Source organism: Brienomyrus brachyistius, chromosome 2 (genome assembly GCF_023856365.1).
Source record: "Brienomyrus brachyistius isolate T26 chromosome 2, BBRACH_0.4, whole genome shotgun sequence".
In the NCBI taxonomy this organism is placed as follows: Eukaryota; Metazoa; Chordata; class Actinopteri; order Osteoglossiformes; family Mormyridae; genus Brienomyrus; species Brienomyrus brachyistius.
The window spans coordinates 29432818-29455377 of NC_064534.1; the positions used below are offsets into that span (position 1 = coordinate 29432818).

Genomic DNA, 22560 nt, shown 5'->3' on the forward strand with positions numbered 1-22560 from the left:
CCAGTACTCTGGTTTAGGAAAAAACAGTAGAAAAACAAATATAAATTAGTTATATGTATAAAATAGGACAGAATGTCTTGTCTCAGTTTCAGTTGCATTTTGATGTCCACATGGTCAGGAACAAACATTTTCCTTTTAATCTTGCTGTGGCTTCAGTCCGGATCAGTCTGGATTTTCCTCATTCTGGATCCACTTGGAAAGTGTGATACCCCCCCCCCCCCATTTTAATTCGTCAAATAAATTACAGATGAAAGGAATTTGGATTTCACCATTACATTTTGAATTATTTTCCAGGTTCAGATGAAAAAGTTTGATTTATACACCACGAATGTTTCGGGGATTTCACCGCAGGCGTTGTCTGCTGTGGAGATGGGAGGATTCCTGAGGAGAGGATGACGTGTTTCTGTATTATGCTTTGATGTGGCAGCGCGGCTAGTTTATTCTTTATCTTATCCTTGTGTAAAAAAAGAAAAAAAATCTGAGAGGGTAATCACGTGACGAGTATGATCGTGTCCTTTGCGTGTGCAGGGCTTTTGCTTGAAGGGTTGTGTGGTTCCTCACCAACCCCGCTATCCACAGTAGTCCAGATGACTGATTGATTGATACATCAACAATCTTCAATAAAGACCCAGGGGTTATCTGGGCTGTCACTCTACCATTTAACTCTGCACCATTAACACATCATGGCATTGCCAAACACGTGTTTTTGTCCGAGATTAACACACAGGCTGAGGGTCTGTGCTCCAGGCCCCAACACAATAAAGGACTGTGCAAAACTTCCAGAAACTACTGCTACAGGAGACACCACATACACCATAAGTCTACAAAACTTATGTAAAACCTTTCCTACTCTGAAATTTGTTTGAGATTATTCACGTTGATGAAACTGCTTGGTGCATGACTTACCGATTGAATAGGGACCTTTAGAGAGAACACCTCTGTTTGGGACAGAGAACAGACCTGAGGGGGACAGAACCTCGGCAGCGAGGAACAGAGTTATTTACACTATTAGGGTTGGACTGGATGGGATGGGGTCGGTTCAGACTAACATGCTAAAACAAATTCAAAGTATGAAAACAGGGAACAAATATGGGACTGATACACCAGTGCAGAATGGACCAGTGGAGTCAAACTGGTGCCCAGTTTAATGGGAGCTAGATTATTTAAATGGAACACAGCGATATATACACAGTCAAGCAAATGACATACAATGGAAATTGTTTTTCCAAATCTTGTGGTGCAGATTGCATATTTAAAATTTAGACAACAAGTGATTAAAAGTTGAACTTTATGTTTGAGAGTGAATGGGATCCATGCTTGCTTTCTGCACAAGGCACTGTTAAACCCGTGATGTTAAACCCGTAATGTTAAACCCCTGATGTTAAACCCCTGATGTTAAAATCCCTGATGTTAAACCCGTGATGTTAAACCCGTGTGATGCATTCAGTGTATCCCCCTTTGCCTCGTCCCATCCTTCCGGCGTCATGGTCCACTCCTCTGTAGGATGAGGTTGTAAAAAGGCCACACCTAAATGCAAATTAACAAAGGGCTTGTACTTAAGTCGTGGTTAAAGTACTTAACTAAATAATAAAGGCCCACTCAGCAAGCCTCACCAGATATCCGTCACACTCACAGTCAGCGTCACCACGTCTCTGTAAAAGTAACGGCTTTGAAGCTTTTTTTCGCCTTAGTGCGAGACGTCATATACGCCCTCATACAGTAATCCTTCGATTGGTATTCCTTCATTGTTATACAATTTGCACACATTACATTCTTTACAATGTTAAGTCCAGACATCCTGCCATTGACTCTCAGGCCAAGATCAGATTTTTTTTAATGGGTTCAGACTTGCAGCTCGTTAGCATACCTATACTGTAGGTCTGAGTATGATTTCTTAGTGTCCCGAAGAGAAAGGAGAACCAAATCCCATTACTCTAGGTGTAGGGATCTGAACACGTAGCATTTTTAAAAATAACAATTTTATTAGACAAAAAAATACATCAATATAAATTAATATAATCAATATCATGTTATTTGTCATATTTAATGCTTGATTGTTAATCTGGATATAATAATATCGTAGATACAATATATAATCTAAACTGTGTTAGAAGTGTGGTGTGGTTTAGCTATTCAGTACATATGCAGAGTATGCAGAGTACAGCGAACACCTCCATCAGAACCCATATACCGATGGAGCCACTTGCTCACAAACATGCAGCTCTCCTTTCTGATAAATCATGCAGTCACCATCTTGCCTTGTTTGATGCTCACAAGAGGATTTCTAGGAGTTCAGTAAGAGGGAAGCTTCACTGTGTCACTGTGCTGCAAAGATCAAACATGAGGGGGGGGGGGGGTTCCGCAGGATTCTCTCAACCAATCAGCTGTCCGTATCCCCATCTTAGGTTCCCGCCTTTCTGATCCATGAAAGAGATTTGATTGGCTGACTATTAGGGCGTGTGCAGACTCTGGCCGATAGCGTGAAGAGTACCTTATTTGGAGGATACTGGCAGTAGCCCCCCCCCACACCTTCCAGGAGCCTCTCATCCTCCTGATTGCATGAGAAAATCTTGTTTCTGTCTCCATTACTCAACCTCCTGTGGAGCGCGGGCAAAGATGCTGATGCTGGAGGCCCCGCCTCCGGTCCCTCGCTTTAGCTGCCTGTACTTGTCGTCGCCTCTTAGTTCAGATTCCAATCCATGGATTCGTTCTCAGCATCGAAACCTGAAGGAAGAAAAAAAAGACAAAATGGAATCTGTACTGTGGATGCAGCCAGAAGGAAGTGGCGTGAGATCTGTTTGAGGAGCTCCGCGATCCACTTTTAGAGAGCTGCTCTGTCTGTCACACTAAACTTGCAGAACCGTTCCCTTCCTTATTTTGGACCAGTGTGCCGTTTTCTGTTTCCCCAAAATGCCTGAAGCTAATTATTTACTTTCGGTTTCTTGGGGATACATTAAGGTAAGGTTATTGGTTTCAGAGTCTTTTTGAATATACAGTGTGGTTATTGTGCATGTAGATGAAAAAACTGAGATAATTGGCTATTGTGTGTTGCCTGGTATATGCATTTAGCACTTGGTTAGGTCTTTGTTGCTTCAGGTGATTATTGCAGTCTTCTGGTGGGGGGGGAGATCTAGTGTGATACAGTTATTTCCCCTATTTTTGTTATATAAAACAAAACCCATTCCATTAGGACTACTGTACTTTTACAATTCCCAGCCTAGACAGATGCTTGAGAGGTATGCGATATTCCATTTTCAAAAGCAGAACCACGGATCATAAAATAATGTATAATTTATACCTCCCCCAGTACTGTGGCACGTTCTACTTCTATTTCTAGGTCTTACGAAATTCCAGGCTATTTATTCTCAGACAATGTATTCCTAGTCCCCATTGTGCAGGAGGAAAACGACAAGTTTCTCATTGATTTGGGCTGTTCACTAATGCAATGGATATAGCCTTTCTCCTTTGTGTTATTGGGCAGTAAATAATCTGGGCTTTAATATCAATTGTAGCATTATTTAAAACAAAAAAAAAGTTGCCATTTTTTCTGTAGTTAAAGTAAAGGGATTTTCTTTCAAAGCTGCTGTGTTGCAGTGGATAGGACACTGGAACAGGGATTTGTGGGTCATGCAGTAGGAGCCTCTAATAAGACTGCAGGTCAATTTCAGTGCAGGATTCTTCATGAAAACGACATGCTAAATAGGGTTTTCTGCTCCCGCCCCTTCATGGAGGTTCTGTTAAATTTCGGAAATGCGTCCTTGGAGACAGAGGTCTAGCAGCCCTGTGATCCATCCACAGCTTCTGTCATTTGCTTGCGTCATCACACCAGTCCTGTTTTATGTTGAGGTTGAGGTGAAGAAACACTATATATACACACACACACACACACGGCCTTTGATGGAAGGCTGTAGGCTCAGGCTGTGTGTGATCCTGTAGCTGAGGTCTTGATCACGTGACTGTTCACATTATTTCTTCATTTGTCATTCGGCCTCGGTACTGAAGAGCAGAATAACATTCATAGTGTCTGGTCCTCCAGGACCTGAATTAGATCATTCTCATTGTGGAATGTCATTGGCAGGACATTTGACGATAAAACTAAATATGTGGTAGACCAGCCATGAGGTGCGGTTAAACCTGCTATGTAGTGTGGCATTTTTCTAATATGATAACATAATGACCAGTAACCGCCTTGTCACTACGTTCGTTCAAGAATAAGAAAGTGATAAACCTGTAAATATAAAGTAAAATTGCCAGCTTTCTTCCTCCTGTTTTTAAAAACCTAATAACAGATCAGTATACAGTAAGAATCCTGTATTTATACATATATCTCACAGTATGCATCCACTTGATGCCTGCACCAATCTCCTTAGCTCTAGTAGAGTACAACTCCTGTATATGGGTCAAGGATGGGTCAAGGCAACCTGAGTCATGACGTGACATCATACTCATGCCCTTTTATGGGCATGAGGGCAGCTAGTCACCCAAATTACAACTCTTTACCCTCCCCATCATGTCTCTGTTATCAAAATTCTGTTGTATCTAGGTGTACATTGAATTACACCTCAGACAAGGTGATAGTTCTTGTTAACGTCCGTGCAATATGTAAAATTACAACAAAAATGTATGGCTGGCATACAATTAAATCCTGTCACAGTTTAGTCAACTTATGAATCAATAAATCAAGCTGGCCAGTTATTTTGAATGAGCTGTTTTCAGACTATATTTAGGTCACAAAACTGGCAGTGACAAAAAACAGAGAAGCAAGTGTGTTAGCAGTCATGTGTATCTAGAACACCAACCTTGATTTATAACTGCAGTGTAGCGACTAATTCATCCAAATATTAAACTGATCTACAGTTATCGTAAATAAAACTACTGTAATGTTCCATCACAGTCAGTATTTTCTTAGTGATGAGTCATCTTGTCATCTTGACTGAAGAAGTTCAAAAACACAAAAATTAAAGCAGTATTGAAATCAGTGAAATGAACCCAAAGGAACAATATAATTCTTCATAATTAATACAGAGATGGTGAGGAGTGTTCACGTGAATGAGAAAGTTTACGAGCCTGTTTTGTTCTATTTTCAGTTCAAGAGGATGTTGAATCGAGAGCTTACGCACCTGTCTGAAATGAGCAGATCGGGGAATCAGGTCTCCGAGTTCATATCCAGCACATTTTTAGGTAAGTCATTGACACAGTGCTTTAGGTCAGGCTTCTGTTTAATTTCATCATAATCAGTCCTGTCTTGTGATTGTACATGAATGGTTACGGAACTGGACATACTGATCAATGTAACTAAATACCTGGTATAGATCCAGCCAAAAATCATTCATATTTTGTCCTCTGCTCTTTTGATTATGTTGTGCTTGAATCATATTATTTTTTATTGGCTTGGTGGTTGTCTTGCATGCAGCTCAGGTTTCCACTGTACATTTCCATATATACAGACCGAGGGATCCCAGATATATCTGTTGATACCTATTTTATATGACCTTTTCTCTTCAACCCTCCACTCATTTCACTTTGTCCCTATGACCCTCTTCAGTCATCTGTGAAATTCGGTAACACTTTACTTAAAGCACTCATCTATGGATACCTTCATAATGCATTATAATGGTCACTATAAGCCATTATAATACATTATGATAGTATTCATAGTGTATTTTAGATGAGAGCCTCATAGAAGACTCATAATGCTTAATAAACATGGCTATAATGTGCTGTGCTTTTTTATAGATAGTTATATTATAATGCATTATGAAGTTATCTATAATGCATTATCCATGGGGGCTTTAAGGAAAATGTTACCTGTAATTCCCCGTACAAAACAGTAGATGTGATACGGTTTAATTGGAGGGCTAGTGGGCAGCATTTATTTGGTTTTCTCCATATTTTCATTTAGAATTTTTCACCATGAGCGATACAGAATCATGGTAAATATCTCGCTCTTTCGGTCTCGGCTTCTTGCAGACAAGCAACACGAGGTAGAGATGCCCTCCCCTCAAACACAGAAGGACAAGGACAAAAAGAAGAGGCCTATGTCTCAGATCAGTGGGGTCAAGAAGCTGATGCACAGCTCCAGCCTGACCAACTCCAACATCCCCCGCTTCGGTGTGAAGACGGAGGCCGAGGACCTGCTGGCCAAGGTGGGCGGGGCTACTCCTTTCAGCACACGGTTGTTAGCAGAAGCGGCACTCCAGCATGGCGTTTCCATGACTACGCTGGGCCCATGATAGCACGCAATGACACAGACTATTTGCATTTTCAGGAACTTGAAGATGTAAACAAATGGGGCCTTAATGTTTTCAAAGTCACGGAATTCTCTGGAAATCGGCCTTTAACAGTTTTGATGTACACGATTTTCCAGGTAAGACTTTAAATTTTTGTTTTTTTTTTTTTGTTTTGTTTTTTTCTTGAGTCCTAAACTTTTTCTCCCCATAAATGGCTCCCAATTTGCTTACACTGTAACCGTTTTCATTCTTTTTCCATTTTCAGGAAAGGGACTTGTTAAAAACATTCAAAATTCCATTAGATACATTTATAACATATTTAATGACCTTAGAAGACCATTACCATGGAGATGTTGCATATCATAACAATATTCATGCTGCTGATGTCACACAGTCCACCCATGTGCTGCTATCTACCCCTGCTTTAGAGGTAAGAAACTCTGCACAGTCACTGCATTATAAGTTTATTTGTGTTTGCAGTAGTGAAGATATTCATCTTATTGGTTATTCAGCTTAAATCTTCCCTAAAAAAGAGGCACAGCACTGAGATAAAGCAAAAAAGATTACTGCTCAACGAAGCAAATCTGCAGATTTTCAGTATGGCGATACTCGTATACACTTCTCATGAATTCATTTAAAAAATAATCATTTATTTAAATATGTACATACTGTAATAATATACATTAGCACGAAATTACGGACATTACTTTTCTGCAAGTTTTTGCCAACCTCACTTATATCACCTTCGTTGTGCCATAAGGTTACTTGTTGTTTATGTTATTTGTTTTCTTTTAATGTTACTTTTCATTCATTTGATGGGGCAGCTATTGTGCTATAGTGTTATTTATTTGTGTAACAGACAGATCAGAAAGTCTCCCTTGGGATATGTGAAGTTTTTGTATCGTTACATATAACGTAATAGTGTGATTTTGTAGGATAATGTTTGCAGTGTTTGTAGAGACATCAGGCAGGTATTTGTTTTCCTGTCAGATCTTCATTATGCTGCATTCTCATAACTGGCATATTTCTGGTTTTGTTTCACAGGCTGTGTTTACCGACTTAGAGATCCTTGCTGCCATTTTTGCTAGTGCTATTCATGACGTGGACCACCCTGGTGTCTCCAATCAGTTCCTCATCAACACCAGTGAGTACATGTTCCATCTAGCCCTGTCTCGCACGGTGGGGGTAACTCAGGTCTCACTGAGAGCGCGGAGACCAGGCAGAGGCATGAGCAGACTCGGACAGGCCGCCTTCTCATGTGCACATGCAATAGGAGCTGTCAGAAATGCACGCCAAAATACACACAGACGTGCTAGTGGGCACCACTGCATATGGACGCGCACACATTAGCATGCGTGGCCAAATGCTACCCATATGCACACACTGTCCCGCTCACGCATGCACACTGACGGAGCGATGCGTGCAATCCTGGCTGCCAGCGAGGTGGGTGTCACATCCGTGCCCCAGTCTGTGGCAGCGAACGGGATCTGACATTCAGTGAAGCGATTACTGCTGAAGGAGCTCTCCATCTGGCTCTCTGTCTGCTGTCCTCCTCACGCCATGCGCCCCCCACCCCCCCATCTCCTTCCCCCCGGCTTCCCATTCCCCATTGGCCAGTGGGGGATTCCCCTGCAGCCAATGGCCAGCAATGACTCATGGACTGGAAAACAAAGGGCTGCATGGATGTTCACCCACTGGCTGAGCTCTCGAGCGAAGCTGCCATGGTACCCTGCTTAAAGTACAGACCGAGTGCCGCTGACCTCCTGACGAGGCTCCTGAAGATTGTGTTCTTCACTGAAATATTATCTAACCTTTGCAAATTCACTTTGCCACTCAAACACCTAAATGAAAGGACACTGAAATGCAGCCTATGCAGTGTGTTAAATCAGCAAGACTTTCATTTATTTTCTTGACAACGGCATGCCAGAATGACCTCAGGCAGCACAGTTAACTCCCATTGTGATGTATGTGTCCAGCTCAAGAAAGAACAGGTGGTCTGGTACAGTGAATGCAACAGCATCACCTACTTGTGTGTGTGTGTGTGTGTGTGTGATCCGCAGACTCTGAGCTGGCTCTCATGTACAATGATTCGTCTGTGTTGGAGAACCACCACCTGGCTGTAGGCTTCAAGCTACTTCAGGAAGAAAACTGTGACATCTTCCAGAATCTCACCAAAAAACAGAGACAATTATTGCGCAAGATGGTCATCGATATTGTGAGTGACAAGCCATTAGTTTTAGAAATAATGGAATATTACTGTTTAACCTCTGCAGCAGAGTGCGAAGGGTAATTGTTGTTAACATTCACAGCACAAGGGATAATGCAACAGGGTACTGGAAGTTCTTTCTGCATTTGTTTTTCAAGGTCCTTGCTACTGATATGTCCAAACACATGAATCTCTTGGCTGACCTAAAGACTATGGTGGAAACCAAGAAAGTTACCAGTTCTGGAGTCCTGCTTTTAGATAACTATTCAGATAGGATTCAGGTAGGTTAACTTTCTCTATGGTACAGATCTCACTTCAGTGAACTTAAATTAATATGTCTTACTAAGCTATCATAAATGTGCAAATATCTGAAAATGTTATTGAACATAAGGAAGCTGAAGCATTTGTGGAAAATCCCTGCTTCACTCTAGGTTCTGCAGAACATGGTCCACTGTGCAGACCTGAGCAACCCCACCAAGCCCTTGCAGTTGTATCGGCAGTGGACCGACCGCATCATGGAGGAGTTCTTCAGCCAGGGTGACCGTGAGCGGGAGCGAGGCATGGAGATCAGCCCCATGTGTGATAAGCATACGGCTTCAGTGGAGAAGTCCCAGGTAACTCTTGATAATGTCGCCCAGGAGGATGAAGGGAAACCACCTCTGAATTTGAGTACTTGCTTAATTCCACTTTAATAGTATGCTGAGGATTCATTTCCCTCATTCAAGTGCACAAGTCCTGTTCAGTGAAACTGTGGAAATCCCTTAACCCTTTATCCAAAAAACGCATATGATTATATTTTCTCTTCCTCGTCTTCTCTCCCCAAAGGTGGGCTTCATCGACTACATAGTGCACCCTCTCTGGGAGACGTGGGCCGACCTTGTGCACCCTGATGCCCAGGACATCCTGGATGCACTAGAGGACAACCGTGAGTGGTACCAGAGTACCATACCCCAGAGCCCATCACCTGCCCCCGACGACACTCTGGAGGGACGACCCGGGGGTGCCGACAAATTCCAGTTCGAGCTGACGCTCGAGGAGGACGGCGAGTCAGACACTGAGAAGGACAGCGGCAGTCAGGCTGAGGAAGATGAGGAGGAAGAGGACAACAGTTGCAGCGACTCTAAAACACTTTGTACTCAGGACTCCGAGTCCACCGAGGTCCCCTTGGATGAACAGGTGGGGGAGGAGGAAGAGGAGGAGGAAGGAGCCTCCTCTGAGCCTTGCGTTGTAGAAGAGGAAGGAGAGGAGGAGGAGGTAGAAGAAAAGCCTGCAGACACATAACAGTGTGGAAAGGCATCTAAAACTTTGAGATTTATTAACAAATAGATAATATTTATAATTATAGACTTCTTTTGGTTCTGTTCCTTGTTTTTTTTCCTCCATTAATGTTCCAAAGCGCACGTTGCACTCCACAACCCTGGTCAGACCTCACCTCCCTTTACTCATGTCAGCTTGCTGGTACTGCTACCACTTTGCACTCAGGACTCTTCTCGATTTATTTGGATTGTAGGTCTGCTAGTTCATGCTTTCTTTGCTCTGGATCGGTTACTGGTTACTACAAAGTCATCTGAAAGGTGTTTTTCCCCTTCTCCACTGCAATTCCCCCCCCTATATCATTCACCAAAATGGACCTTTCTGATCAGGATTACACCACATCTGTGAACAAGGGATGGATTTTCTTTTTTTTGTGGGGGGGGGGGTGATCTTGATTCGAACCAGAAAGTCAATGTCTGGTGAGAAAAAAAAATGGCATCTTCCACATCCCTGCTTGTGAAGAAGGCTAGGGAGAAGGGGGGTGGGTCTGGTGGGATGGGGTTGTGCAGAGTAATCCAGTTTCTGAAGTTCATGTCTTCCTTGAAAACCTGCTGAAAAGGCTGAAGTCTCACACAGTGGCACATGTATTCTGCAGTCATCCGTTTGTTTTATGTAGGTTTTTGTTTTGAGAGCAACATTTAGAAATCTTATAAGGAGAAGTAATAGACTTCATCTGATACTGCTGTTGGTGTCCAGTCACTTTCATCTGTGCTGTCTGACCTTCTGGGAGGTCTTTGCACTGTGTGGATCTTAATCGCTCCTCTGCAAAGCTCACAGCTCCAACATTACCATCTTTGGTTTAAGTTTTGGTTAATTTTTACTTTAGCAATTTGTGAATGACAGTGGTTTTTGGAAGAAGTGACATGGTTATCATGAAACTATTCAAAACACACTTTTTCTTTGTGCTGGCCTTCAGAAAGATTTCCTTTTTTTGCCTAAACAGAACATTATCACATTTGTGTTTTAAGGACAGCACAAAGCCTACATTGCTAATTTTAAAAAGCATTATTTGTGAAGTTTGCATTTTCAAATGACCGATTTTGTGTATACCATAACCACTCTGTGTTACATGCTAAAGCATTTTCAGTGTACATGAATCTGTTACAAACTTTTTTTGAATGTATGTATGTACGCATTATTATTATTATTATTGTTATTATTATTATTAGTGTTAACAGTAGTATTGATAGTAGTAGTCAGTACCTCTGAATCACAATCAGATTGTATTGATTTTAATTCTGCTTAATTCTTTTTCTGCATTTAAAATAGGGTCGTACACAAGACAATCAGCTTCATAGTGTAGTCTCAGGGCAAGCAGCGTTAGCTTAATCAGTGCGCTGGCTCTATCCATTTCATGCTTATAATTATTATTATTTATAACACATTTGCCAAAACTGCACTGCACAAGGCTTCAGACAGCCTGAAAACACCCTGTCTCTTGTCCTTCCTGTTCCTACAGTCATGATTTCTCTCACTGATGCATCCTCTGTTTTGTTGTGTCGCTGTTTTTCGCCACAGTCAGTGTAGCGGTACCAGGAGATTTACGTTGTAGCATGAGAGCAGTGTGCGAGAAGCTCGCTGGCGACCCCAAAACGCCTCATCTGGTGAGAGGATGTACATAGACAGTGAAGCATCCCTTTCTGTTTCTGTTAGGTGAAACTTGAAAGAGTAAAGCTGGCCTTGATGGTACATACATTGACAAAATGTTATTTTAACGTTTTTATTACTCATTATTATTTTAGCATTCGATTTGTATCTTTTTTTGTGCCAAGCCTTTGCCCCCCTCACCAGATGACCTTATCTGTAGAGTTTTTCTTTTGTCTGTTTACAAACATGTATTTATTGTGCTGTACAGATGATTATAATGTTTATTGTAAATGACTGATTCTTACTCTATCATCCCTAATGGCGATGGTGTTGCTGTATTATGTAACTCTTGTTGAGAGAATGTTTATTATGTGTATTCAGTGTAAATTTGATCTTCAGTAATATTTCACCTGAGCATTGGCATAGATACCATTGGGGGGAACATGAATCACATTCGACTGGAAAAAAAAACACACAGTTGCTGGGAATTAGCTGCCTTCGTTGTTTAGTTTTTTTTTTTTTAATAGCAGTGTAATGTGGTTCTGTCCTGTTCCTGCTGAATACAGAAAAAAACCCTATAATGTGGGTTTTGGAATTATAAACTTTTAATTTAAAAAGAGAGAAGGGGGCTACTAAGGACATCCCTCTAAATACCCCCGCCACCACCCGTTTCTCCACCTGAGAGTTTGTGTGTGATGGAGCAGTGAACAGGCCAAACAGTACAAGAGCTGCAGTCCCTTGGGCCCAGGGCTGTGCCTTAACTTTAAATTCTGTTTTCCTTCGCATATTCTGTCAGTCCTGTTTCTCCTCTTCCTCCTTTTTTTTTCACCGCATCGCCGGCTGCGTTGGCTTGACCCCCGAGCCGCACGCTCCATCTGAGGGCAGCACACCGGAAACAGTCATGTTCAGATGTCATTCTGGTCGTCGCCATGTTGCTCAGGCTGAACTATATGGCGGGAGACGAAAACAGCCAATGATTTTTATTTTTGTTTTTCACCCACACCTGATTGCCACCAGATGTAGTATGCAACACGGTGTATGCAATAAGAAAGCCCCTCTGCATGGGTTGCGTCTAGAGTGGGGGAGAAGGGGTTGGAAATGATGGGGTTTGGGCAGGTGAGGAGCTGGGAACTCGCCTGAGCAGCCCCGAGGTCTACGGAAACCAGCCTGCCGTTTCATGCGGTTCGGAGTGCTATTATGACAGCAGTTCTCCTTTGATCAGCCCTGTAGATATTTGCACATACCAAGAAGGGGGTGTCTTTTAAAACTCAACAAAGGCTCTTTTTGACACGCATACTGTAGATTTTAGCAGCCCTGGATCATCGGAATTGGTGACTTTTTATTCTTATTTTTTTTTGTTTGGTTTTTATTTTTTTATGGTATAAAAGGTTACATGAAATGTAATTGTAAAAGACTTCAGAACAACAGTTATTTTTTCTATGGGTTATGTCTTTAGAATGCCAACTTGTCTGGAAGTTTCACAAGACAATTCCACAATTATTTTAAAGGATTCCTTGTCTCTTACAGTCTATTGGATAGTACTGTAGATTACGAACCTTCAGTAAAAAATAATAATAAATGAAAAGTGAAAAAAAAAAACATTTTTACATACAACAGAAATAAAAGCATGGGTTGACTCTGCCTAATTTGTTGCCATGTCTGCTGTTTCTCATGCAAAAAAGAAAAACTAAATGCATTACAAAAAATAAAATCCTTTTTCATTAGCCATCCACATTAAATATTGCTAACATGTTAAGAATTCTAAAAATATTTGCAATTGCATTAGGTAATTGTATCTGTGTTGTATTTATTTCTATCCCATACCTATTTGCTTAGGAATTGTCACTGAAATGTAATGGAGTTGGTGTTTTCATTATGTAATTTCTAGTGCCACCTTGTGGCCACTTTGAGAGAAGACATTTCAAATCTTTAATGAACATAAGAAATTCACAAACGAGAGGAGGCCATTCGGCCCATCAAGCTCGTTTGGGGATAACTTAACTTATAGCTCAGAGTTGTTAAAATCTTGTCTAGCTCTGATTTAAAGGAACCCAGGAAGACTATTCCATACTCTAACTACACGCTGCGTAAAGAAGTGCTTCCTCAAATTCATTTTGAAATGTTCTCCCACTAATTTCCACTTCTGGCCACGAGTGCTATTATTTAAACTAATATTAAAGTGGCCATTTGGCTTAACAGCATCCAGACCTGTTAGAATCTTATATACCTGGATCATGTCCCCCCTTAGTCTCCTTTGCTCGAGGCTAAACAGGTCAGCTAACCTCTCCTAAGACATTCCTGTAAGACCAGGAATCATTCTTGTCGCCCTGCATTGCATCCATTGCATCCATGTCCTTCTTAAGGTATGGTGACCAAACCTGCACACAGTATTCTAGGTGGGGTCTTACTAAGGAATTATATAATCGCAGCATCACCTCCTTTGACTTAAACTTCACACACCTAGAGATGTAACCCAACATCCTATTGGCCTTTTTATTGCTTCCCCACACTGGCAAGAGTGGGACATGGAAGCATCAAAATACACACCAACGTCTTTCTCGTAATCAGCTACCTTTATTTCTGTGGAACCCGTAAAATATCTGTACTTTATATTTCTGCTCCCTGTATGGATTACCTTACATTTATCTATGTTAAATTTCATCTGCTAGGTATCAGCCCAGTCAATTAAATTCATTGTAGCCTCTGTGCTGCTAGATCAGTATCTGCTACACCACCGACCTTGGTGTCATCTGCAAATTTAACCATTTTACTGTATGTGTTGGTGTCAATATCATTAATGTAAATTAGTAACAACAGTGGTCCTAAAATTGAACCCTGCGGTACCCCACCATGAACGCAGGCCCATTGTGACATTGTGCCTCTAATAACTACTCGCTGCTTCCTGTCTGTTAACCAGTTTTCGATCCAAGCTGCTACAGTTCCTAAAATCCCTGCAGCTTTGAGCTTAAGCAAGAGCCGTTTGTGGGGGACAACATCAAAGGCCTTCTGGAAATCGATGTAGATCACATCGTAGGCATTTTTGTGATCAATTTCTCTTGTAGCTTCCTCAAAGAACTCAAGTAAATTAGTTAAACAGGAGCTACCTCTCCTAAATCCATGTTGGCTATCCCTCAGAATGTTATTAGAATCCAGGTAATCCACCATTTTCACTTGGATTATAGCTTCCATTATTTTTCCAGTAAAGCTAGTTAAACTGATTGGCCTATAGTTTGCTGAATTACTTCTATCCCATTTCTTGAATATGGGCGTTATATTAGCATGCTTCCAATCAGAATGTACCACACCAGCAGATAATGATATAGGAATAGTAAAGTTAAAGGTTGGCTAATAATAACCCTCATCTCTTTTAAAAATATAGGTAAGACGTCATCAGGGTCTTGCGATTTATTTATTTTGAGCTTAGCTAGACTTAGTACATCAGCCTCAGTTATACATTTATTGGTCATAGAGGACGCTGGAGGTAAGTTATTCATGTTCTCTACTGTGAACACCCGTGTAAAATAATCATTAAACTCATTTACTTTCATTTTCAGTTATAAGGCCCTTACTATCCTGCAAATTAGTGATTTCAGCTTTTAGAGCTCTTTTGGAGTTAAAATATTGGAAGAAACTTTTACTGTCATCTTTAGACTCCAATGAAATTTTTCTTTCTATAATTCTCTTGGAGTATCTAATGTTACTTTTTAAATCGTTGTGAGTTTTTTATATTTTTATTATTGCAGTTTATTTTCATGAGTAAAAACACACCCAGCGAGCGCCATATATTACATACATTCATAACACTCTGAATAAAAACCAATTAAGTGAGCAATTACATTTTCAGGATACATTTGCACACGTAATCAAATATACATAAACTCAAGACAATTCAAAATAAAACTAGAGATTTCCATGAATTGAAGAATGTGAGCAGATATATAGTAAATCATTTACCATGTGTGTGCACTGCATCAGATGTTAATGGGTGGTTTATTCTTGAAGTACCGGGAATCCCATCCAGGGTGTGATCCAGTCGCGTGCCCCCTTCTGCCAGTGACCAGCGGTGAGAAGGTGGATAGGTATTCCTGAAGTATGTGGAGTGGCAGGAAAATACAGACCTGTGCAGAAGTCTTAGACATCAAAAGGAAATGATCTGCTCACAAAGTTGCTTGGAAAACACACATTTTATCATTTGAATATATACAATAAAAGTATAACAATCTCTTGTGTGCTCCAAAGAGTCACTGATATCCTGTTGAATAGCTAGAACATCGCTTTGGTTCCCAAACCTCTCCTCAGCCTTTCCATGTGCTTATCAAATTTTACCCACAGATAATTTAATTAATTAATTTAATTACTGAATTAACCTCATGGGGTACTGCTTACCCAAAAAAGGTATACAAGGAGTTGGTTTGTGGGATAACAAGAGGAAATGTCTATAATGTTTAAGCTGACACACTCTGGCAGATTTCACAGTTTAACACCAACACAAAAACAATTTAAACAATTTCCTTTGGCTGCCTACAACTTTGGCACAGAATTGTAGATTGTAGAGTGTCACTACCTGCTTAAAGCAAGTCCTGTCATTCAGGAATGATTCATTCTTCAAATCTCTTAAGTGAAAGACATTATCTCAGTCACTGCAGATTCATGCAGTTCATTTTGTTTAGCTGGTTCATGACAATGGACATGACTGGACAATGCAGCTCATGCCCGATGACCGAGATGCTCTTACTTCCCCCGTCCACTAACATAATGACGTACAAATATCTCAAACAGCTAGTATAGGAAATATAATTAACATTAAATATAAAAATATTTACAAATAAATAGATTTTTAAATATAACTTTACAACATAATTTGTTTTGATATGTTTCATATTACAATATATTTTTATTATAGTTATTATTAATATGGATGGATTGATGGATGTATTTTCATCTGACAAGGTATAATCACCTAACTGTTGCTGCTGTTAATGTGGGTGGGGTGTCCATTGTTGAATGTGTTCTTGGATTTAACGTTTTTTTGCTTCCCTGGCTTATCAATAGAGGGTGAGCATTCTTTTTCTTCTCTTTGATCATTTTATTCAAACTGTCCCACACTTTGTCTTCTACTTTTATTCAAACCAAACTAACCTGCGCATGCAAAAATATTGCTTATAAAGTGCTATAAGCATCAAAATCTTAACTTGTAGTATATACAGATAGCCCTCACTTAACGACCTATACCTAACAACCGCGCGGACTTACGACCAAGGGGGTAATCCATGAAAGTAGCTACAGAAAGCCACACTTTACCGAAAGTCAAACTCAAACTAGCGCCATCTCTAAACATAGCCTCAGGTCATTCCACTAAGTTCCGCTTTAATTAATCAAGGCTCATACAAGACAGACTTTCACAATCTGACTTAGTGCGCACACCCGAGATATTTAAGAAGCCCAAATGAATGGATGAACGACAAATCGATCAAATGATTCGGAAAGCGTGTAAAACGAGAGTGCTGGTTTTTTCCGCTGCAGAACAAACGCTGCTGATGGAGCTGTATGAAAAATACAAAGATGTAAATCGCTAAAAAAAGGCAATGATGTGGCTATAAATACAGCCAGGGAGTTTACTTGGCAAAGAAAAAAAGAGCATCAATTTGTACCTTTGCTATCACAAGGGTGTACCCTACCTGTAGGCAAATGTACCTTTTACTCTAAGTACAAAAATGGATTATGAGGAACATGCCCAAGGTACAAACAACATTAATGTATAGCCAGTGGTGCAAAAATGTTCCTCAGAGTCCATTTCTGTATCTTAAAAGGTACAATTATCTACAGCTAGTGTACAGTTGGCAAAACCATAAGTACAGCCGCTGTGATAACCAAAGGTACAAATTGGAACTCTTTTTTTCGGACAGTGTAATGTCAGGGGTGAATTACGTACTCTGAGGGCATTGGGCTGACATGGGTAGGAGGCCCCCTAATGGGCCAACTGAGATATTTTTTCTAGTTGAAAGATAAGCGAGAGATGATTAAAAACAATGAAACATAAATAATTTGTTAATCAAAGGACAGGGTGCCTGTGGTAAAACTTACCGATGAGGGAGGAGTGCTGTCGCTAAAATTTTCCGATCTGGGAGAGGGGGACATTGCACAAGCGGATTGAATGGCCAAATTTAAGAACTGCTTCCGGTTTTTGCCATGGTCTTAGGCAGAGGTGGCAATTTCAGGCCCAGAAAATAAAAATGATTTACTTTCAAGCAACCAGAAGAGTACTCTGTGACTCTTTATGCTCAGCTGGTTGGTTGAAAGTAAATCATGGTCTGGATTTTTACTTTCTGGACCTGAAATTGCCACCTCTGGCCCTAGGCTGTATCTTAGGATAGCCCTATGCCTTGGGATAGCCCTATGCCTTGGGATAGCCCTATGCCTTGGGATAGCCCCTGAGACTAGGGTTAGTTTTGAATTTTTGCTTACGTTTGTTAAATTCTGTCAAAGACAGACAGAAGGAGTTAATGTTAATCTTTGTGCCATTTTCCTCTTCTGTTAGGCTACTTTGTGTCAGTTCAATTGGAGGTGAAACAACCGGTAGCCTACTCCTGTTGAATTTGCTTTGATGCATACGGAAGTGCGTCATACAAAACTTTATTGCTTGCAATTAAAAATACTCATGCACACGGTGCAATACAGGATAAAAAACTGCACGGCCCTTAAATATTGCACGAGTCCTGGACCTGCATCATTTCCCAGGGATCCCCCCGTCAGGGTGGTTAACGAGTCACAAAACTCCCCATTCATCTCTACACTCCTCGACATGCAATTCACAACATTATGGCTTTGGCATGGCTTACATTGCAGGCATTACGTTTTACTAGACATTGCCACCTACACTTCAATTTACCAAAAGCCTTTTCTACAGAAACCCTCACCTTTATGGTTTTGTAATTGTACAGCTGCTGTTGTGCTGTAAGCATCAGAGAAAGGTTTAATAAACCAGCTTTTAAACTAATACTGAAATAGCTATTTCGCTGAACAGCATAATAAGAACATAGAAATTTACAAACAAGACGAAATGTACGAACTGTACACAAACAACCAAATAGCAGCCAAAGTCTTAGACATGGGATTGTACTATACAAAGTGACAAAGTCTGCCAGGAACAGCCTCTACCATTAAAATATTCAGTGTGGTACTCTTCTGGTCCCAGAATGGAGATGTGTGTTCCATCTACGGCTCCTACACACTGCAGTAACCTAAATTTTATGATATTTATTGATACACGTACATAGCAATTTCTTCAAGTTTAGCATATTTGGACATGTAATTATTTCTGGTATTAATACTCTGTCAATAGCAGAATTCTGTAATACTCCCACACAGTAGACATTCCAACAGCAAAAGGATGTGTAACGCTTCGGATTTGTTTGCGACTTTCCACAGTGCAAGTAATCCTTTTTTGTAGTTGCACACACAAACAGTAGTTTGTGTCCATTTTTTCCAGTTTGGGTTGTGTCACGGTACATCAATGTATCCTATGGCATTCAAAAGTTCTGTATCTACTGGTCAAACGCTAAGCTTGGAGCTGCTGTTTCCCACCAGTCAGCAGTCCTGTTGCACATCCAAACCGGCGATGAACCGCGACGTGCATAGAGTTGCCGGTGTAACTAAAGGCGGAGGGAGAGAGAGAGAGAAGAAGAAGATGTATATGAACACATTAACGTTATATCGAAATATATTATTGAGTGTATCCCCACCAAGTACATGAAGCGTATCCATGACTACCTTTTTTTGCTTGTGTTTCCATATTTCTGCCTCGGAAAATTCTATCTCCGCAATCCGACGTAAAAGTCTTCTTCTCTTTCGTGCTCTAGCTTTCCTGTCGTTTTTTATCTTTTCATACACATCTTGAAGTTGTCTGTCTATAACAGACGTACATGCGTTGGCGAAAAAATACAAAAGAATAACTAACAAAACAACTTCTTCGTCCTCCATTGTTTTGCGGACAGCGGTATAGTTCCGTCGCATACGAAATTACGTGCGAAGTTACGCACGCGTCATTTTTTTCCGCAAACCGGTTCATCGCAAACCACGCCCCGCAGCATAACAAACCACGGCCCGTAGCCAAGACGAAACCTCAAGATCAATTTCATTGGCTAACAGTATGAAACCGGTGATTGGCTACACAGCCCCTGCTGATAAAAGCTGTAGTAGTGGGAATGTGAAAGATACGGTTATCGATAGGATTTCAGATGGATGTGATTCTTCGTAGCGTGAATAGTCATAAACGACCAACTGACGTCAGCGTTCAATAACAATACAATTTCAGAATCATGAATGGTTCTTTGAATTACTAAATGTGAGTTTCATCAGCGTTGCCAACTCGCATCTTATGGCAAATCTATATTATTCCATTATAAACCTAAGATCGGCTACATCAAAAACGTTGGGGTAGTTTGCAAACCCTACAAATTATTTACAAGGTAATAAAACTTGCATGCATGCAAATGTCTGTGAATGTGTCAGAGTTGCCAGTTTTGGTCAGCTCGCTGAGTGAGATTTTAAATTTGAGGCAATTAAGTTCGCACACCTAAGCACGCCAACCATCCGCGGATGGCACATTAATAAATAACGTGCATTACCCACAATTAAATACAGTTATAATAAATTACATTATTATAGAGCACTGTGCAATCTCTCTGGAATGAAAGGGATTCATACGTTTTATCCTAATTCTCAAGAGGTGATAGAGCAATGACTCATATGTTGTAAAAATACATTTCCAAAGTGGAAATAAACTATTTTCTGTAGATATTTATCTGAAGAATAAAATTCAGAATTTAGTGTTTGCAAAAATATTCAATCCCTAGACATTATATGAATTAATTTGTCATTTGTGTAAACCGGGAGCTTCCAAAGCGCAAGGTTTGAATACTTATGCAAGCGGCACATATGAGATTTGAATTTTTATCTTATGTTAGTTGACAGCTGGCTTATTTTGGCATTTGAAAAAATACTGCAGCAAAAGAATTCTCAACATAAATGCTGTTTGAGAAAAATGTGCATATATTTCATATTCTAGAAAATTGTCATGACTTTCAAGGGGATTGGATAATTCTTCAAGCCACTGTATGTCATCAGTGAGAACACTAGAGGTTAGTATTAGGGACTGGAAGAGAGTTCTGCGGGGAAGTGTGGGTAAGGGGACAAAAGAAGATGTACTGGGCTCAACTGGGCCCATGGGTTTCATCATGTTACTGCCTGTACACACTTGGTGCATGCTTTTAAAACTCATGAACCTTTTTTTCGGGAATATTCCATTATTATTTTTTTTATATATAAATGAAACCGCGGGTCCCACTACGTACTTAAAGTTAGTTATCTTAGGGGATATTTCGACCAACAAGAGTCATCAGCAACTCGTATGCATGCTGTGACAAATCTGGGCCAGACTTTCACTATTTTATATCCTGATTGATATTGCAAGATTGAATAAAAAAGGACAAATATTATTGTCATGTCTATTCGTCTTCAAAAACTCTGGGTCAGATTAGCTTCTCTGGTGGCCCTGACTGACAAGGGTAGGGTCCCCCCTAAATGGGCCATTTGAGCTATTTTTGAAATGGAAATGAGATTGAAAATGACAGAATATCAATAATATGCTAATCAAAGCCCATCTCTGCCTTCTTATATAGAGAGAGTGGGAGGGAAATAAACCCCTAAAATACTGTTTTGCAAAAATATTTTTATGGGAATATATCACTCAGCTGGCTTGGGAAAGCCTGGGTTCTTCTAAAATGGGCAGGAACCAGTGACCATGAAGAGAGAGGTCGGGTCTATCTATCTATCTATCTATCTATCTATCTATCTATCTATCTATCTATCTATCTATCTATCTGTCTGTCTGTCTGTCTGTCTGTCTGCCTGTCTGTCTGCCTGCCTGTCTGCCTGCCTGTCTGCCTGTCTGTCTGCCTGTCTGTCTGCCTGTCTGTCTGCCTGCTTGTGCTGTTGCCCTGGGATTTATTCATTATTTTAATCACAGAAAGTACAGTTGGATCAATTATGTCATGTCTTATTGTATCGTTACGAATAATACCACATTGTTATAGCTTCTCACCCATAAAGAACACTGCCCATTTGTATGTATCAGGCTACTTCTAGAATTTTTTCAGAAATTCTACAAGGGCTGAGTTAAAGAGTTGAGACTTTTAATATACTCTTTGATGCAGTGTGAATTAGAAATTATTACCTCTACCCCATGTTAGCCGACCTTGTATCCCATCTCATTTACCTACTTCTATAACCCTATATTTATGACTCATAACCTAGGCATCAAGCACAAAGATGTTAAATGAAGAAACTTAGAACAATTTGGGCTATTCCCGGCATATTTCCTAAAATGAATGTAAATATCCTGAAACCGCCAAAAGCAGTAGCAGGCTTAGCTGGTAGCAGTGTAGCTTTATGCCTTCAGGGCTGGGGGTTCAAATCTCACCTCTGGTGTGTGTGGCACAGTGGGCTAAACCTGTGTGCTGGTAATTGTAAGGTCACAGTTTCAATCCCAGCATGTCTGTGGGTCCTTGAGTGAGGCCCTTAACCCCCCAGCCCCCTAGATGCTGCTACGAGTGACTGCCCTTTGTGGACAATTTACTCCACAAAGTGCAAGTTGAGGGAGGCATAAAAAATGACAATTTCTCCATGGGGATTAATAAAGTATTGATTAAATTATTTTATTATTAATTAGTAGCTCTTCCAGGACCGGAGTTGGAGACCCCTGTCATAGTGTGTCTGTGTACCTGCCATTCAATGGACTGGTGGCAGACATCCCACCTTAAGCATACTGATTTCTGGAAGGTGGAAATGAAAAGTTGCTGACTGAGGAGGTGCAGGTGGTTAAACTTGCGGATGGCGAGCTGGGGTTGCTGGCTGTGAAATTTGTCGACCAGGTTGGGGGGGTTGGGGGGTTGAATTGCGGCGGTAAAGGTTGCTGAAATTTTATCGGCATTGTGAAAAACAGATTTCCAAGAGATTGGACATCATTCATGGGTCTATGGAAGCTGCTGTCAATTTAAGGGAGACTCCCGGAACTTTCGGGAGGGGTGGGGTGATTGTGGTGCCCTTGCCTGGTTTACCTCATGCTCTGTCCTGCCTCTGGTCCCCTCAGTGACCCTGATTAGAAGATGAATAAAATGTTAAATTGTAACCCTCTTAAAGATCAAAGGATGTATTTTTTCCAGC

The 22560-nt window shown here is 40.7% G+C and overlaps 1 protein-coding gene and 1 long non-coding RNA gene across 15 annotated transcripts in view; one reads left to right on the forward strand and one right to left on the reverse strand.

The window, feature by feature from the left end:
- The window catches only part of pde4d (phosphodiesterase 4D, cAMP-specific), a 295289-nt gene extending 282306 nt beyond the window's left edge, over positions 1 to 12983 (forward strand). For all 14 annotated transcript variants that reach the window (XM_049003762.1, XM_049003706.1, XM_049003699.1 and 11 more), the window contains 9 exons: positions 5088 to 5181; positions 5971 to 6146; positions 6269 to 6367; positions 6496 to 6660; positions 7275 to 7374; positions 8291 to 8445; positions 8595 to 8717; positions 8868 to 9050; positions 9262 to 12983. In XM_049003762.1, coding sequence (XP_048859719.1) covers positions 5088 to 5181; positions 5971 to 6146; positions 6269 to 6367; positions 6496 to 6660; positions 7275 to 7374; positions 8291 to 8445; positions 8595 to 8717; positions 8868 to 9050; positions 9262 to 9717 — 1551 coding nt within the window. In that variant the 3' untranslated portion in view covers positions 9718 to 12983. The remainder of the gene's footprint in view (positions 1 to 5087; positions 5182 to 5970; positions 6147 to 6268; positions 6368 to 6495; positions 6661 to 7274; positions 7375 to 8290; positions 8446 to 8594; positions 8718 to 8867; positions 9051 to 9261) is intronic.
- LOC125727151 (uncharacterized) lies at positions 11820 to 19394 on the reverse strand. Its single transcript, XR_007388577.1, has 3 exons — positions 19108 to 19394; positions 15292 to 18989; positions 11820 to 12283 (listed from the first exon to the last, which is right to left on the reverse strand). It is a non-coding gene; the product is annotated as an uncharacterized LOC125727151 (long non-coding RNA).
- Positions 19395 to 22560: the final 3166 nt, after the last annotated feature.